General features: G+C 53.6%; 1 protein-coding gene across 3 annotated transcripts in view; it reads right to left on the bottom strand.

Annotated features, from left to right (window-relative positions):
* LOC119966382 (uncharacterized protein C1orf232) overlaps nucleotides 1-18,633 on the bottom strand; it is a 120,484-nt gene that overhangs the window by 42,294 nt on the left and 59,557 nt on the right. The window contains exon 1 of one of the 3 annotated variants that reach the window (XM_038797973.1): nucleotides 1,796-1,846. The exons of the other annotated variants lie outside the window; for them this stretch is intronic. Within the exon in view, the coding sequence (XP_038653901.1) occupies nucleotides 1,796-1,831 (36 nt within the window). The 5' untranslated portion in view covers nucleotides 1,832-1,846. Of the gene's footprint in view, nucleotides 1-1,795; nucleotides 1,847-18,633 lie in introns of those variants that run through there. 3 annotated transcript variants of the gene reach the window in all.

Here is an 18,633-nt window from a genome sequence, read left to right on the forward strand (position 1 = left end):
GTGAGTCTTTCCTTCTACACCTCCCATGGTCATCAAGTGCTGAAATGGGACTTGAATCTGGAGCTTCGGGTGCAGAGATAGGGGCACTACAACTGCACCACAAGACCTCCTGTCTTTGAGCTAGAGTGAAGTTAACAAATGGATCCGTGTGAAGAAAAACGTGAGTGGCAAAGAGACTCTTAAGAGTTCAGAATTTCATAGTCTGAATAGCAAAATCATAAAAGCAACAAAATGCTTCTCAATTATTCATAATCTTTTAGGTTGACACCTGGAAGTGACCTCGCTGGCCATGTTTCATTGCAAATGCAATGTTCGCATTCATGTCGAGAAGACTAGAATACAAGAGCAGGGATGCACTACTGAGGTTGTATAAGGCTCTAGTCAGACCCCATTTGGAGTATTGCGAGCAGTTTTGGGCCCCGAATCTAAGGAAGGATGTACTGACCTTGGAGAGGGTCCAGAGGAGGTTCACAAGAATAATCCCTGCAGTGAAGAGCTTGTCGTATGAGGAACGGTTGAGGACTCTGGGTCTGTACTCGGAGTTAAGAAGGATATGGGGGGATCTTATTAAAACTGACAGGATACTGCGAGGCCTGGATAGAGTGGACGTGGAGAGGATGTTTCCACTTGTAGGAAAAACTAGAACCAGAGGACACAATCTCAGACTAAAGGGACGATCCTTTAAAACAGAAACGAGAAGGAATTTCTTCAGCCAGAGGGTGGTGAATCTGTGGAACTCTTTGCTGCAGAAGGTAATGGAGGCCAAATCACTGAGTGTCTTTAAGGTAGAGATAGATAGGTTCTTGACTAATAAGGGGATCAGGGGTTATAGGGAAAAGGCAGGGGAATGGGGATGATAAAAATATCAGCCATGATTGAATGGCAGAGCAGACCCGATGGGCCGAGTGGCTTAATTTTGCTCTTATGACTTACGGTCTTAGGTTTCATTCATTTACGGGATGTGGGAGTCGCTGGTTGGCCAGCATTTATTGCCCATCCCTAATTGCGGAGTGCAGCTAACCTACCCCCACTACTCCACAGGCTGCACCATTAGTTTTAAAGTTTAATTCACTCACCAAAATGGTCAATTATTTACCTTTGCTACATTTGACCCAGATTAAAAGAGACTTTAACCATGCTTCTTTCAATAAACTCAGAATGATTGATTTATTATAAAACAAAACCTTTAAAAAAAAACTTTTAAGAACTTGGGCCAGCATGGTGGCACAGTTGTTAGCACTGCTGCCTCACAGCTCCAGGGTCCCGGGTTCAATTCCGGCCTTGGGTGACTGACTGTGTGCAGTTTGCACTTCCTCCCCGTGTCTGCATGGGTTTCCTCCGGGTGCTCCGGTATATATGTCCAAAGATGTGCAGGTTAGGTGGATTGGCCATTCTAAATTGCCCTTAGTGTCAAAAAGTTTGGGTGGGGTTACGGGGATAGGGTGGAGGCGTGGGTTTAGGTAGGGTGATCTTTCCAAGGGAATGGTGCTGACCCGATGGGCCAAATGGCCTCCTTCTTCACTGTAAATTCTATGGTTCTATGCCCATCACTGTCTAAAATTGAGAAATTGGTTAACACAATTGTCATAACTATCTATCTCTTTTAGAATTCCCCAACAAACCACACATCACACTCACACAGAAACAGATAGGGTAAGGGTCTCTACAGAGATGGACACTTGAAGAGTAGAAATTGAAAAAAAAGGAAAAGGTTCACAGGGTTTCAGTGCTGTCAATCTGGAGCATCCTTGTGTGAAGACAGATTATAGTCCTCTTGGAGGTTGTCACAACGGACCTTCAGCATGGAGAAAAATAAAGCCGGATTAATCATCCTTCAGCTTTCTCGGGTTTCCAAAGGCAGGCAAGTTCCACTGAGATAAGGAGTCCTAATTCGATACTGATAATCACATGGTTTCAGACAAGGCAAAGAGAGTGCAAGCTGACAGCTTTTTGTTTTTCAGTTAGGTCCCTGCTGAATTCAAAAAACAAATTCAAAATTTAAAACTCGTCTGCCATGTGATTTCCAGTAGATCACTAGCTTTTGCCTTTAAACCATCAATTAAAATAATTGCAGTGCATTGGATTTGTTTTGATACTATTTTCCAATGGTCGGACAGGTACACACGAGTGGTAAATGTTACAGGAAGCATTGACTACAGCACCTGTGTTAACATTTTTTTAAATTTTAGAGTACCCAATTCATTTTTTCCAATTAAGGGGCAATTTAGCATGGCCAATCCACCTACTCTGCACATCTTTGGGTTGTGAGGGGCGAAACCCACACAAACACGGGGAGAATGTGCAAACTCCACACGGACAGTGGCCCAGAGACGGGATTGAACCTGGGACCTCGGCGCCGTGAGGCAGCAATGCTAACCACTGCGCCACCACATTTTTTTCTTCAGAAAATATTTTATTGAAGCATTTGTAATTTTCACAATTTTAACAATTTAACATTTCCTAAACAACCGAACGGGCCGACACACGCAACAACATTAAAATAACATACCCTATCACCCCCCTGCCCTATGCCCTATCTCCTGATTACCCGTGTACTAAGTTCCCTGTCCTTGTCTTACACTACCATGCCTCCCATTTTCCTCCCCCACTTTTTCCCTCCCCCGCCCCCCTTGCTGCTCACGTTCAATTGAAGGAGTCAATGATCGGCTGCCACCTCGGGCGAACCCCTGGGTTGAACCTCCCAAGGCAAACTTAATTTTTTCCAGACTGAGAAACCCTGCCATGTCGCTGACCCACACTCCTGACTTTGGAGGCTCAGAGTCCCTCCATCCATCAAAATCCATCTCCGGGCCACCAGGGAGGAGAAGGCCAGGACACCAGCCTCCCTCCCCCCCGGTCACTGGATCTTCCGATCCCCCAAATATTGCCATTTCCGGACTCAGAGTAACCCTCCCTTTCAGAACCTCTGACATGACGTCCGCAAATCCTAGCCAGAATCCCCTCAATTTTGGACATGCCCAGAACTTATGTACATGATTCACCGGGTTTCCCCCACAGCGTCCGCACCTATCCTCCACTTCCTCAAAAACCTTAGTCATCCGGGCCACTTTCATATGAGCCCTATGAACCACCTTGAATTGGATCAGGCAGAGCCTGGCACACGATGAGGATGAATGAACTCTCCTCAAGGCCTTTTCCATATTCCGACTTCCAACTCCCCTCCCAGCTCTCCCTTCCACTTCCTCTTCACCTTCTCGATTGGGACCCCTTCCCACTCCATCAATTCCTTGTATATCCCCGAGACCCTCCCCTCTCCAGCCCCTGTTTTTGCATCACCTTATCCTGTAGTCCTCTCAGGGGGAGGCGAGGGAAGTCTGGAACCTGCCTCCGAACAAAGTCCCGCACCTGCAGGTACCGAAATCCGTTCCCACCTGGCAACTCAAACTCCTCCTCCAGCTCCTCCAGGCTTGGGAAACCCTCCTCAATGAAGAGATCCCCAAATCTCTCAATCCCTGCCGCTGCCACCTCCGAAAGCCTCCATCCAGCCCCTCCGGAGCAAAAATGTGATTATCAAAAATCGGTGACCACACTGACGCCCCATGTGCTGCCTCCATTGCTCCCACACCCTCAGGGCTGCCACCAGCACCGGGCTTGTGGAGTACCGAGCCAGCAAGAACAGCAGGGGTGCTGTTAATAAAGCCTGTAAGCTCATGCCCTTACAAGATGCTCCAAAACCGACCCCTCCTTCGCTACCCACTTCTTGACCATCGATATGCTGGCCGCCCAGTAATAGTTAATAAAATTGGCTTCCGGTTGCGGTCATGCTTGGCTAGGTCGCATGTTCGGCAGCTCTCGCCAAAAACGGACATTTGTGTCCTTTTGAGGAGCCCCAGCGGCACTTGTACGATGGTCCCCAGTGTGGGAAGGTGATAGTAAGGTTCCCCCAGCACTGCATGGAGTGGACCAGGAGTGGAGCGATCAAAAAAGTGGTTTTGGAGCAGCGGAGAGAGCGGGGGAGGAAAAGCAAGATGGCGGCGGGTGGAGATCAAGCAGCGTGGGCGCAGTGGTCGTGGGAGCAGCAGGAGTTCCTCAAAAACTGCTTTGCGGAGCGGAGAGCAGAAATGCTGGCGCCAATGAAGGCGTCGATAGAAAAGCTGGTGGAGACCCAGAAGGCCAAAGGGGTGGCGATTCGAGAGGTGCGGCAGAAGGCCTCAGAGAACGAACACGAGATTTTGGGCCTGGCGGTGAAAGTGGAGGCGCACGAGGCGCTACACAAGAAGTGGGAGGAGAAATTTGAGGACCTGGAAAACAGGTCGAGGAGGAAGAATCTTCGGATTCTGGGTCTCCCTGAAGGAGTGGAGGGGTCTGACGCTGGGACATATGTAGTTACAATGCTCAACACGCTGATGGGCGCGGGAGCTTTCCCGAGGCCCCTGGAGCTGGATGGGGCTCATCGAGTCCTGGCAAGGAGGCCCAAAGTCAACGAGCCGCCAAAGGCTGTAACGGTGAGGTTCCACCGCTTTATGAACAGGGAGTGCGTCCTGAGATGGGCGAAGAAAGAACGGAGCAGCAGGTGGGAGAATATGGAGATCCGTATCTACCAGGATTAGAGTGCGGAGGCGGCCAAGAAGAGGGCTGGTTTTAATCAGGCCAAGGCGGTTCTCCATTGGAAGGGGGTGAAGTTTGGAACGCTACAGCCAGCGCGATTGTTGGTTACGTTTCAGGACCGTCACCATTATTTTGAGACGCCAGATGAGGCGTGGCCTTTATTCAGACTGAAAAGTTGGACTCGAACTGAGGGTTTGTTGTGAGGGGTTGTTTACTGTATTGTGGGGTGTTCTTCTTCTGGTTTCGGATTGGGAAGAGGGGACATGGGAAGGGGTGAGTGGATAGGATGTGGGGGCTGTGTGAGAGTGTGGGCACCGGTACTATAGGGGCAGGTCCCCGCTGATTGGTTGGAGGCCCGGGGTCGGGGAGCTGGGGCGAGGTCGCAGAAAAAAGAGCTGCGTCATTGGAGGCGGGGCCGGCTCGGATGGGAAGCGCGGGCTTTTTCCAGTGCTAAGGAAATGAGGGGCAGGGCCTGGGGGAAGGGCGGTGCTGGAGGAGAGCGCATATTGATCGGCAGGGGGAGGTGGGTGGATTCCCACACTGGGGGGTCGTTGGAATGGTGAGAGTAGCCGGGGTCAGCAGGAGTCAGCTGACTTACGGGAGCGTAATGGGGTGAGCAAAATGGCTGGACTGTGGTCTGACTGGGGGGGGGGGGGTGGAAACTGGGTTGCTGCTGTATTGGCCAAAGGGCAAAGGGGAGCTGGAGGTAGATGAGGGAGTCGGGGCGGGGGTTTGCCACCTGGGGGACTGGAGGGTGCGGGAGGCGCGGACACGTGGCTGGCCTGAATAAGGGGATGGCAGATGGGGGGGGGGGGGGGGGGCGAGCAGCCCCCTGATCCGGCGGGGAGGGCGAGTAGCCCCCTGATCCGGCTGATAACATGGAATGCGAGGGGCCTGAATGGGCCGGTCAAGAGGGCCTGGGTGTTCCCGCCCTTAAAGGGACTGAAGGCAGACGTGGTCATGCTTCAGGAGACACACTTGAAGGTGGCAGATCAGGTCAGGCTGAGAAAGGGATGGATAGGGCAGGTCTTTCACTCGGGGCTGGATGCGAAGAATAGAGGGGTTGCGATACTGGTGGGGAAGCGGGTGTCGTTTGAGGCGATGAATATTGTGGCGGATAATGGAGGTCGATACGTGATGGTGAGTGGTTGGTTGCAGGGTACGCAAGTGGTACTGGTGAACGTTTATGCCCCGAATTGGGATGCCGGATTTATGAAACGAATGTTGAGTCGGATCCCGGATCTGTAAGCAGGGAGCTTGATAATGGGGGGGGACTTCAACACGGTGCTGGACCCAGCACTGGACCGGTCCGGGACGGGTAAGAGGCCGGCTGCGGCCAAGGTGCTCAGGGGGTTTATGGACCAGATGGGGGGAGTGCATCCGTGGGGTTTGCCAAGCCGGTGGCCAGAGAATTTTCTTTTTTCTCCCACGTCCATTAAGCCTATTCCCGGATAGATTTCTTTTTTTTTTAATAAACAATTTTATTGAGGTAGTTTTTGGCTTTATAAACAGTTACAGACATCATCAGAAAGGAAGCAAAAAAGGCAAAAATGTGCAAACATCCACGTACTTTCAATACTTCAATCGTACCGTATTGCACAAGCCCGCTCCCCTCCCACCCGTACTACCCGCCATATTTTCCCTCCTACTCTACTCTACCCCCCCCCCCCTCCCCCCACCCCCCTGCTGACGCTCACTCTCCCGCAAAGAAGTCAATAAATGGTTGCCACCTCCGGGTGAACCCCTGCACAGATCCCCTCAAGGCGAACTTAATTTTTTCCATCCCCAGGAAACTTGACATGTCCGCAAGCCACCACTCAGTCTTCGGGGGCTTTGAGTCCCTCCACGCCAATAATATTCATCGCCGGGCTATCAGGGAAGCAAAGGCCAGCACATCGGCCGCTTTCTCCCCCTGGACGCCCGGGTCTTCCGAAACCCCAAAAATTGCCACCCCGGACTCATCACCACCCTTGTTTTTAGCACCTGGGACATGATCCCCGCAAATCCCTCCCAGTACCCCCTCAGCTCAGGGCATGCCCAAAACATGTGCACATGGTTCGCTGGTCCTCCCGCGCACCTAGCGCATTTGTCCTCTATCCCAAAAAATTTGCTCATCCGAGCCACCGTCATATAGGCCTGGTGAACGACCTTAAATTGGATCAGCCCGAGCCTAACACATGTCGCGGTCGAGTTTACCCTACTCAGGGCCTCTGCCCACAGCCCTTCCTCCATTTCCCCGCCTAGCTCCTCCTCCCATTTAAGTTTCAGTTCCTCTGTCTGGGACCCTTCCTCCCTCATGAGCACCTTATAAATACCCGAGACTCTACCCTCCCCTTCGTCCCTCCCAGAGACTATTCTGTCTAGGATCCCCATTGGCGGGAGGCGCGGGAAAGATGGGACCTGTCTACGAACAAAGTCCCGCAACTGTAGGTATCTAAAATCATTTCCCCTTACCAACCCAAATTTCTCCTCCAAGCTCCTCAAACTCGCGAAGCTCCCTTCCAGGAACATATCACCCACCCTTCCCGCCCCTGCTCGCCGCCATACTCGGAACCCCCCATCCATACTGCCGGGGGCAAACCGATGGTTGTCGCAGATTGGCGCCCAGACAGACGCCCCCATCTCCCCCACATGCCTCCTCCACTGGCCCCATATCCGCAGGGTCGCCACCACTACCGGGCTGGTGCTGTACTTGGCCGGCGGCAGCGGTAGAGGAGCCGTGACCAGGGCTTCCAAGCTGGAGCCCCTGCACGAAGCCGCCTCCACCCGCTCCCAAATAGACCCCGTACCCACCATCCACTTCCTTATCATAGCGATGTTGGCCGCCCAGTAATAATTGACCAGACTCGGCAAAGCCAGCCCTCCCTCGCTGCGGTTCCTCTCCAACATCGCCTTCTTCACCCGCGGAGACTTTCCCGCCCAGACAAAGCTCATGATCAGCCCGTTAACTCTTTTGAAGAAGGACTGTGGGATAAAGATCGGGAGGCGCTGAAAAATAAACAAAAATCGAGGGAGGATTGTCATCTTTACAGTCTGCACCCTCCCTGCCAGCGACAGCGGGAGTGCATCCCATCTCCGAAACTCTCCCTTCATTTGCTCCACCACCCTGGCCAAATTTAACTTATGCAGCCTGCCCCAGTCTCGTGCCACCCACCTGGATTCCCAAATACCGGAAATTTTCCTCAACTAACCTAAACGGTAGCCCTCTCAATCTGTTCTCCTGGCCCCTTGCCTGTACCACAAACATTTCACTCTTGACCGTATTTAATTTGTATCCTAAGAACTGGCCGAACTCCCTCAGCATTCCCAGTATAGTTCCCATCCTGGCCACTGGGTCCGACACGTACAGGAGCAGGTCGTTTGCATAAAGAGAAACCCTGTGTTCAACCCCGCCCCTCACCATCCCCTTCCAACCCTCTGCGGCTCTCAGCGCAATCGCCAGCGGCTCTATGGCCAGCGCAAACAGCAGCGGGGAGAGCGGGCAGCCCTGCCTGGTCCCTCGGTACAACCTAAAGTACTCCGACACTTCTCTGTTGGTCCTGACGCTGGCCCTCGGGGCCTGATATAATAATTTGATCCAATCCACCAATCCCTCCCCGAACCCAAACCGTCCGAGCACCTCCCATAGATATTCCCACTCCACCCGGTCAAAGGCCTTCTCGGCGTCCATAGCCACCACTACCTCCACCTCTCTACCCGCCGGGGGCATCATTATCACATTGAGCAATCTCCTCAGATTGGCCGCCAGCTGCCTACCTTTCACGAACCCCGTTTGATCCTCCCCAATCACCTCCGGTACACAGTCCTCCATTCTCCCCGCCAGTACCTTTGCCAGGAGCTTGGCATCTACATTAATCAAGGAGATTGGCCTGTAGGACCCGCACACCTCCGGGTCTTTACCCCGCTTTAATATCAGAGATATGGTGGCTTGTGACATCGTCGGCGGCAGGGTCCCTCTGTCCCTTGCCTCATTGAAAACCCTCGCCAAGACCGGGCCCACCAGCTCCGAGAACTTCCTATAAAACTCTACTGGGTATCCATCCGGCCCCGGGGACTTCCCCGACTGCATGGCCTTTAGGCCCCCCAATACCTCCTCTACTCTAATCGGGGCCCCCAGCTCTTCCACTCACCCCCCCCCCCCCCCCCCAACTGTTGGGAATGTTAACCCATCCAGAAACCTTTTCATCCCCTCCGGTTCTTCTGGCGGCTCCGAAGTATACAGCTTACGATAGAAGTCCCGGAATACCCTATTCAATTCTGCCGGATCCTCCACTTTGCGCCCCCCCTCGTCCCTCACTCTACCTATTTCCCTGGCCGCCTCCCTCCTCCTAAGTTGCTGCGCTAACAGTCTGCTAGCCTTTTCCCCATACTTGTACACCACTCCCCTCGCCTTCCTAAGCTGTTCCACGGCCCTGCTCGTGGATAGTGCCCCCAGTTCCGCCTGTAGCCTCTGTCTCTCCCTGAGTAAAACCTCCCCCGGGGACTCCGCGTGCTCTTCATCTATCCGGCCCATTTCCCTGACCAATCTATCCATCTTTGCCCGGTCTGCCTTGGCTCTATGGGCCCCAATTGAAATCAGCTCCCCCCGCACTACTGCCTTTAGCGCCTCCCACACGGTCGCCGCTGAGACCTCCCCAGTGTCATTCACCTGCAGGTAATTTTTTATACATTTCCGAAGCCTCTCGCAGATCCCCTCCTCCGACAGCAGTCCCACATCTAGCCTCCATTGCGGGCGTTGATAGCTCGCTCCCCCGAACTGCAGGTCCACCCAATGCGGGGCATGGTCTGAAATGGTAATTGCTGAGTATTCCGTGTTCTTTACCTCCCCCATACAGTCCCTGCTTAGCACAAAGAAATCTATCCTGGAATATACTTTGTGGACGTGCGAGTAAAACGAGTAGCCCCTTCCTGTTGGCTGTCCCTCTCTCCAGGGGTCCACTGCCCCCATTTGCTCCATAAACCCTTTCAGCTCCCTTGCCATTGCTGAGAGTCTACCCGTTCTGGGACACGACCGATCCAAAGTCGGGTCAAGGACCGTGTTAAAGTCCCCCCCCCATTATTAGCCTGCGAGAATCCAAGTCCGGGATCTTCCCCAGCACTCTTTTAATGAAGTCCACGTCATCCCAGTTCGGGGCATATATATTCACCAGCACCACTCTTCTCCCCTCCAGCCTGCCCCATACCATCAGGTATCTGCCCCCCCTGTCTGCGGATATGCCCTCTGCCTCAAATTGCACGCGCTTGTTGATCATGATTGCCACCCCTCTGGACTTCGAGTCCAAGTCCGAGTGGAAGACCTGGCTAATCCAGCCCTTCCTTAGCCTGGTCTGGTCTGACACTTTCAGATGTGTCTCCTGCAACATAATTACGTCCGCCCTCAGGGCCCGCAAGTGCGCGAACACCCGCGCCCTTAACCGGCCCATTCAGTCCCTTGACGTTCCAGGTGATCAGCCTGGTCGGGGGGCACATCCCACCCCCACCACCCCGCCGGTCAGCCATAGCCCTTCTCGGGCCGGCCCCTGACCCGTGCGTCGCGCCCTTCCTGGCCCGCCCTATAGCTGCCTCCACCCTCGACCTCCTTTCCAGTGCCTATTTCAAGTCCCTCTCCCGTCAGCAGAACAACCCCCCCTCCCCTAACCCCATCCCCCGATACCCCCACCCCTGCCATCTACTGGCTGTAACTTCCCCCCCCATCTGAATTCCTTGACTAACCAATCTGCTAGCCCGGTGACTCAACACTCCGGCGCCTTCCTGTCCCATTCCCCTTGTTTCCCCGCCCTCCTCCCCACCCACTGGGGCAAGCCGGCTCCAGTGTCTTCCGCGAGCTGCACAAAAAGCCCAAACAGGAAAAAAAAGGGAAAAACCACAGAAAAAAGAGAAAAAGCACATAAATGTCCATGAACAAAGGAAAGAGTCTCAAATGTTCCGCTTGGCCCCTTTGGCCCAGCAAACCGTTGAGCAGCAGTCCAGGCACATTCGGCGTTCCTCCCCACAGAAATCCTCGGGCCCTAACTCGCGTCCTTGGGGCCTCCTTTCGGGACCAGCCCCAGGTCCCTCACAAAATCCATCGCTTCTTCGGGCTCGGAGAAGTAGTGGTGTTGACCCTGGTGCGTGACCCATAGCCGAGCTGGGAACAGCAGACCAAACTTCACGTGCTTCTTGAACAGCACCTCCTTGACATTCTTAAAGGCTGCTCGCCGCCGAGCAACCTCCTGGCTTAGGTCCTGATAGATGCGGAGAACACTGTTATTCCACGTGCTGCTCCTGGCGCTCTTTGCCCACTGCAGCACCCGCTCCTTGTCCACGAACCTGTGGAACCTAATCACCATCGGGCGGGGGGGTCCGCCCAGCCGCCCCTGCCTTGCCTGCACCCTGTGTGCCCCCTCCAGCTCCAGCGGTCGCGAAAAGGCTTCGGCCCCCATCAGCTGCTTCAGCAGGTCTGCTACAAACGCTGCAGCATCAGCTCCCTCAGCCCCCTCCGGGAGGCCGGGAGGCCGACCATCCTCAGGCTGTTCCTGCGGACTCTATTCTCCAGCTCCTCCACTCTGTCCAGCAGTCTTCTCTGCCGCTCTTTCAGGCCGTCCACTTCTAGCGCTGCAACCGTTTGCGCATCCGCCTGCTCCTCCACCGCTTCTCCCAGCTCCTTAACTTTAACATCCTGGGCGTCCAGCCTCTGGTTCAGCTGATCCACCGCTTTCTGGATTGGGTCCAAGCTGTCCCGCTTCAGCGCTTCAAACTGGACTTCATTACCTGGAGCATGTTATCCAGCGCCAGCTGGATTGCTGAGTCCGGGGTCCGTGTGTCCGCCATCTTAGGTCCCAGGTAATTTTCTTCAGGTCCTTGTCTCTGTCCCTTTTTCTCCTTCTTCTTCTGCTTTCTGGAATCCTGCTGTTCCATGTGCCGCAGCCCGCTCCTCAGCGCCTTCGCTGCCGCTTTCCTTCGCCCAGCTCCTTCAATTTTACCTCCTGGGCATCTGAAGTGGGTCCAAGCTGTCCCTCCTCAGCAACTCCAAACTTTTTCTTTTTCCCTTTGTCCTGGAGGAAGGAAGGTCCGTGGGTCCGCCATCTTACCCTTCAGGTCAGCTTCCTCCTTTCCTCCGTCTCTCTCTCCTTCCTCCTCACCTGCTGGCCTCCCACACTTCCATCTGCTGCAGCCCGCTCTCCTCCTCTGTTCCAGGCAGCCTTTCTGCCGCCTCCGTGGTCCCGCTATCGCATGGAAACAGCTGTTCAGCCCGGCCGGAGTGAGAGCCCACCGAATGTGCGGCTCACTCGGACATTGCCGCCACCGGAAGTTGCCCGGATAGATTTCTTTGTAATGAGTAGGGCACTAATCCCGAAAGTGGAGGGAACGGAATATTCGGCTATAGCCATTTCGGACCACGCCCCGCATTGGGTGGAGCTGGAGTTTGGGGAGGGGAGGGACCAGCGCCCGTTATGGCGCCTCCATGTGGGACTGTTGGCAGATGAGGAGATGTGCGGGCGGATCCGGGGGTGTATTCAAATATATATGGAGGCCAACGATAATGGAGAGGTACAGGTGGGGGTAGTCTGGGAGGCTTTGAAGGCGATGGTTCGGGGAGAGCTAATTTCCATTAGGGCCCATAGGGAGAAGAGAGAGAGGAGGGAGAGGGAGAGATTGGTGGGGGAGATATTAAGGGTGGACAGGAGCTATGCAGTGGTCCCCGGGGAGGGGCTGTTTAGGGAGCGACAAAACCTCCAAATGGAATTTGATCTATTGACCACGGGAAAAGCAGAGGCGCAGTGGAGGAAAATGCAGGGGGCAGCATATGAGTATGGGGAGAAGGAGAGTCGAATGCTGGCACATCAGCTTCGTAAGAGGGGGCAGCGAGGGAGATTGGTAGAATTAGAGATAGAGGGGAATACGGTGCGGAGTGCGGTGAGAATAAACAAGGTATTTAGGGACTTCTATGGGGATCTGTATGGGTCTGAGCCCCCGGAGTGGGGGCAGGGGATGCGGCGATTCTTGGATCAACTGAGGTTTCCGAGGGTGAAGGAGGAGCAGGTAGCTGGTTTGGGGGCTCCAATTGGGCTGGAGGAGCTGGTTAAGGGATTGGGGAGCATGCAGGCAGGGAAGGCTCCGGGACCGGACGGGTTCCCGGTTGAATTTTACAGAAGGTATGTGGATCTGCTGGGCCCGTTCCTGGTGAGAACTTTTAATGAGGCGAGGGAGGAGGGGACCCTGCCCCCGACAATCTCCCGGGCACTGATCTCGCTGATTTTGAAGCGGGACAAGGATCCATTGCAATGTGGATCGTATAGGCCGATATCGCTCCTCAATGTAGATGCTAAGTTACTGGCGAAGGTTCTGGCTATGAGGATTGAGGACTGTCCCGGGGTGATCCATGAGGACCAGACGGGGTTTGTGAAGGGCAGGCAGTTAAACACGAATGTGCGGAAGCTCTTAAATGTGATCATGGTGCCCTCGGTGGAGGGGGAAGCGGAGGTAGTGGCGGCCAAGGACACGGAGAAGGCCTTCGATCGGGTGGAGTGGGAGTATCTCTGGGATGTGCTTAGGAGGCTTGGGTTCATAAGGTGGGTTAGGCTGTTATATAGGGTCCCAGTGACGAGTGTGGCTACGAACCGGCGGAGGTCGGAGTACTTTAGGTTGTACCGCGGGATGAGGCAGGGGTGTCCCTTGTCCCCCTTGTTGTTTGCACTGGCAATTGAGCTGCTGGCCATGGCACTGAGGGAGTCTAGGAACTGGAGGGGATTGGTCCGGGGGGGGAGGAACACCGGGTGTCGTTATATGCTGATGACCTGCTGTTATATGTTGCAGACCCAGTGGAGGGGATGGTGGAGGTTATGCGGATCCTTGGGGAGTTTGGGGACTTTCGGGTTAGAAGCTCAACGTGGGGAAGAGTGAGCTCTTTGTGGTGCATGCAGGGGACCAGGGAAGGGGGATAGATGAACTACCGCTGAAGAGGGTGGAGAGGAGCCTTCGATACCTGAGGATCCAGGTAGCTAGGAGATTGGGGGGCCCTGCATAAGCTCAATTTGGCACGGTTGGTGGAACAGATGGAGGAGGATTTCAAGAGATGGGATATGTTGCCACTCTCCCTGGCGGTTAGGGTGCAGTCGGTCAAGCTGATGGTCCTCCCGAGGTTCCTGTTTGTGTTCCAGTGCCTGCCCATTCTAATCCCCAAGGCTTTTTTAAAACAGGTAAGCAGGAGCATTATGGGATTCGTATGGGCGAATAAGACCCCGAGGGTGAAGAGGGTGTTTTTGGAGTGTAGCAGGGACAGAGGGGGGCTGGTGCTACCGAATCTATGTGGCTATTATTGGGCAGCTAATATGGCGATGATCCGTAAGTGGGTAATGGAGGGAGAGGGGGTGGCGTGGAAGAGGCTAGAGGTGGCGTCTTGTGTGGGTACGAGTCTGGAGGTGCTGGTGACGGCACCGTTGCCGCTCCCGCCGACAAGGTACACCACGTGTCCGGTGGTGGCGGCGACTCTGAAGATCTGGGGGCAGTGGAGGCGACATAGGGGCGAGGTGGGGGTCTCGGTCTGGTCCCTGATACGAGAGAACCACAGGTTTGTTCCGGGTAGTATGGATGGGGGGTTTCTGAGCTGGCATCGGGCAGGGATTAAAAGAATGGGGGACCTATTCATCGATGGGACTTTTGCGAGCCTAGGGGCGCTAGAGGAGAAATTTGGGTTACATCCCGGGAATGCTTTTAGGTATATGCAAGTGAGGGCGTTTGTGAGACGGCAGGTGAGGGAATTTCCGCTGCTCCCAGCAAGAAGGATTCAGGACAGGGTGATTTCGGGCGTATGGAAAAGGCAAGGTCTCGGCGATCTATCAGGAACTGCAGGAAGTGGAGGGGGCCTCAGTGGAGGAGTTAAAGGGCAAGTGGGAGGAGGAGCTCGGGGAGGAGCTGGATAAGGATCTATGGGCTGATGCCCTGAGTAGGGTTAATTCCTCCTCCTCTTGTGCCAGGCTCAGCCTAATACAGTTCAAAGTTGTTCAGAGGGCACGTATGACGGGGGCGAGGATGAGTAGGTTTTTTGGGGTGGAAGACAGGTGTGCGAGGTGCTCGGGTTGCCCAGAAAATCACGCCCATATGTTCTGGACGTACCCGGTACTGGAGGGGTTCTGGAGGGGCTTTGCGAGGACTATGACCAAAGTGGTGAACACCCGGGTCAAGCCGAGCTGGGGAATAGGATTATTCAGGGTATCGGACGAGCCAGGAGTGCAGGAGCCGAAAGGGGCCGGTGTTCTGGCCTTTGCGTCCCTGGTAGCCCAGCGGAGGATCCTATTAATGTGGAGGGATGCGAAGCCCCCAAGCATGGAAGCTTGAATCAACGATATGGCAGGGTTCATCAAGCTGGAAAGGATAAAGTTTACCTTGTGAGGGTCTGTGTAGGGGTTCTCCAGGTGGTGGCAACCGTTCCTAGACTTTCTAGCGGAACGTTAGGTGGAGGTCAGCAACAGCAGCAACCCGGGGCGATGGGACGGGGGGGTCGGGACGGGGGGGTTGGTTTCTCTTTTTGGTTTAGATTAGAGTGGGACGTTTTCCTTACTGCCGTGTTTATTTGTTAAATGGGGGTTATTGTATTTTGTTGGAAATCCCATGTATAATTTTTGCTTGTTTTGTGCTTTATTCTTTTTTCTGTTTGGATTGTTTTTGTTGAAAATCGTTGAAAATTTGAATAAATATATATTTTTAAAAATAGTTAATAAAATTCGGGAGGGCCAAGCCCCCCTCCCCGCGACCCCGTTCCAGGAGTGTCCTCTTCACCCTCAGGGTTTTACCAGCCCACACAAAACCCAAGATCACCGCATTCATTTTCCTAAAAAAGGCCTTCGGGACAAAAATCGGGAGACATTGAAAAAAAAACAGCAGCCTCGTGAGGACATTCATCTTCCCCGTCTGTACCCTCCCCGCCAGCGTCAGCGGGAGCATGTCCCATCTGCGGAAATGTCCCACCGCTCTACCCAGATTTAACTTGTGAAGCTGCCCCAATCCTTAGCCACCTGAATCCCCAGATACCTGAAACTCCTCCCCACCACTTTAAAAGGTAACTCCCTCAATCTCCTTTCCTATCCCCGTGCCTGAATCGCAAACACTTCGCTCTTTCCCATATTTAGCTTGCAGCCTGAAAACTGCCCAAGTTCTTCCAATGTCTCCATGATTCCGGCCATCTCCCCAAAGGGTCTGGGATATAAAGGAGTAAATTGTCTGCGTAGAGTGAGACCCTATGCTCCTCCCCCCCCTCACTATCCCTCGCCAGACATTTGATGACCTAAGGGCCATTGCCAAGGGCTCTATTGCCAGGGCAAACAGCAGTGGGGAGAGCGGGCACCCCTGTCTTGTACCCCTACAAGGACTAAAATATTCTGACCGGACTTGGTTGGTTCTTACATTTGCCACCGGAGTCTGGTATAGCAACCGGACCCAATCCACAAATCCCTGCCCGAACCCAAACCTGCCTAGAATATACCAAAGGTACTTCCACTCCACCCGGTCAAAGGCCTTTTCTGCATCCATAGCTACTACCACCTCAACCTCGCGCCCCTCCGCTGGCATCATTGTAACATTTAAGAGCCGTCTAATGTTGGACGTCAGATGCCTACCCTTCACAAATCCCGGCTGATCCTCCCCAATTACCTCCGGGACACCGTCCTCTATACGTATGGCCAAGATCTTTGCCAGCAATTTAGCGTCTACGTTCAAAAGGGAAATTGGCCTGTATGATCCACAGCTCTCTGGGTCCCTATCCCACTTCAAATTGAGAGAGATCGATGCTTGTAATAACATTTGGGGGAGCACTCCCAGCTCCTTTGACTCATAAAAAGGCTTAACCAGGAGCAGCCCCAGTAATCCAGAAAACCTTTTGTAGATCTCCACCGGGTATCCATCAGGTCTTTGGGCCTTACCCGATTGCATCATCCCCAATCCATCTATCACTTCCCTGAGCCCAGTTGGGCCCCCCAGGCCTTCCGCCAGCTCCTCATCTACCTTTGGAAACTCGAGCCTCTCCAGGAATTGATTCACACCCTCCTCCCCAGCTGGAGGTTCCAATTTATAAAGTCGAGTATAGAATTCACGAAACACATCATTCACCGCCCCTGGGTCCACCACCACCTTCCCCCTCATATCCTTTATCTTCCCAATATCCCTCGCCGCCTCCTGTTTCCTCAGCTGATGTGCTAACATCCTACTAGTTTTCTCCCCATGTTCATATATTGCCCCTTTTACCCTCCTCAGCTATCCCTCTGCCTTACCTGTGGACAGGAACCTAAATTCCATTTGAAGTCTCTGACGTTCCTTTAGGAGCTCCTCATCCGGAGACTCCGCACAGCAACTGTCCACCTGTAAAATTTCCCCTACCAGCCTGTCCAACTCCGCCCGAATCAAAATAAATTCCCCTCTGATAACCACCTTCAGTGCTTCCCAAACCACCCCTCCCGCGGTCTCACCCATGTCGTTGCTCTTTATGTATCCTCGAATGGCCTCCCTCACCCGCTCACAGATCTCATCCTCCGCTAGCAGCCCTACATCTAACCTCCATTGTGGATTCTGGGTCTTTCCTGTGCTCACTCGTAGGTCTATCCAGTGTGGGGTGTGATCCAACACCACGATTGCTGAATATTCAGTGCCCACCACCCCGCCTAACAGCATTTTGTCCAGTACGACAAAGTATTTTCTGGAATGCACGTTGTGCACATGGGAGTAAAATGAATATTCCTTGCTCCTTGGCCTCCCGAATCTCCACGGATCCACCCCTTCCATGCGCTCCATGAACACCGCAGCTCTTTTGCCATTGCTGACACCTTTCCCAACCTGGAACTCGACCGGTCTAGTCTCGGATTTAGAACCGTGTTAAAATCCCCCCCCCCCCCCCCCCCCACCCCCCCATAATCAGCCGGTGCAAGTCCAGGTCCGGAATCTTCCCCAGCACCCTCCTGACAAACACGACATCATCGCAGTTTGGGGCGTATATATTCACCAACTCCACAACCATTCCCTCCAGCTTCCCAATAACCAAAATAAATCTACCCCCCCCCGGGTCTGCCTCTATCTTTCCCACCTCGAATGCCACCTTTTTGTGAACCAGAATTGCCAGCCCCCTTGTTTTAAAGTCCAATCCCGAATGAAACACCTGCCTGACCCATCCCTTCTTCAGTCTAACTCGGTCTCCCAGGTTCAAATGCGTCTCTTGCAACATGGCCACGTTCACCTTCAGCTGCCTCAGGTTTGCGAACACACGGGTTCCACGTGACCAACCTGGTCAGGGGGCACTCTACCCCTCCCCTGTCGTTCAGCCATGATCTTTCCTAGACCAACCACTGGCCCATGCCCCTTACCTCACTTGGCCCGCCTGCTGGCTGCTACCGTCGTCCAATCTCCTCCTCCAACATCTTGAAAGTCCCCTCCTCGTCAGTCTTTAGCCCTCCCTTCCCGCCCCACCTCCATCCCCATCCTCCTACATTGATCTTCAACTCACCCCCCACTTTACTTCCGTGAACTACCCCTCCCAGATAGCCTGGCAGCTCCCGCCCCTGGCGCCTGGCATCCTACCACCTGCTGGTTCCCCTCCCCCACTCTTAGTATAAGTTCCCAGAACAATGGCAAAGAGCAAAAAAACAAACAAACAGTCTCTCCCAAGGTCCGAGCACAAAGGCCCATCCCTCCTCCCTCAACAAAATCTTATCTAGTCAAACACCTTCAAACAGAACCAAATGAAAAAGACCGGAAAAAAGAAACAGAATTATACATGCAGAATCTCAAACATCTTTTCAAACATTGCAAATTAAGTTAAAAGTTAAACGTCTAATGTTTTTACAAAGCAAAACATCACTCCTAGCTCAGTTCTCCACAGTCAAGGTTCACGGTCCTCATTTTCCTATCAAATTATTGTCCTTCATAAAGTCCGCCACGTCCTTCGGCAAGTCAAAGTATAGCTCCGGACCCTCGTCGGTCAACCATAGACGGGCCGGGTAAAACAGTCCAAACTTTATTTTCTTCTCATACAGGGCCGCCTTGACTTTATTAAAACTCGCCCTCCTCTTTGTGAGTTCTGCTCCCAAGTCCTGATACACC

Source organism: Scyliorhinus canicula, chromosome 1 (genome assembly GCF_902713615.1).
Source record: "Scyliorhinus canicula chromosome 1, sScyCan1.1, whole genome shotgun sequence".
Lineage (NCBI taxonomy): Eukaryota > Metazoa > Chordata > Chondrichthyes > Carcharhiniformes > Scyliorhinidae > Scyliorhinus > Scyliorhinus canicula.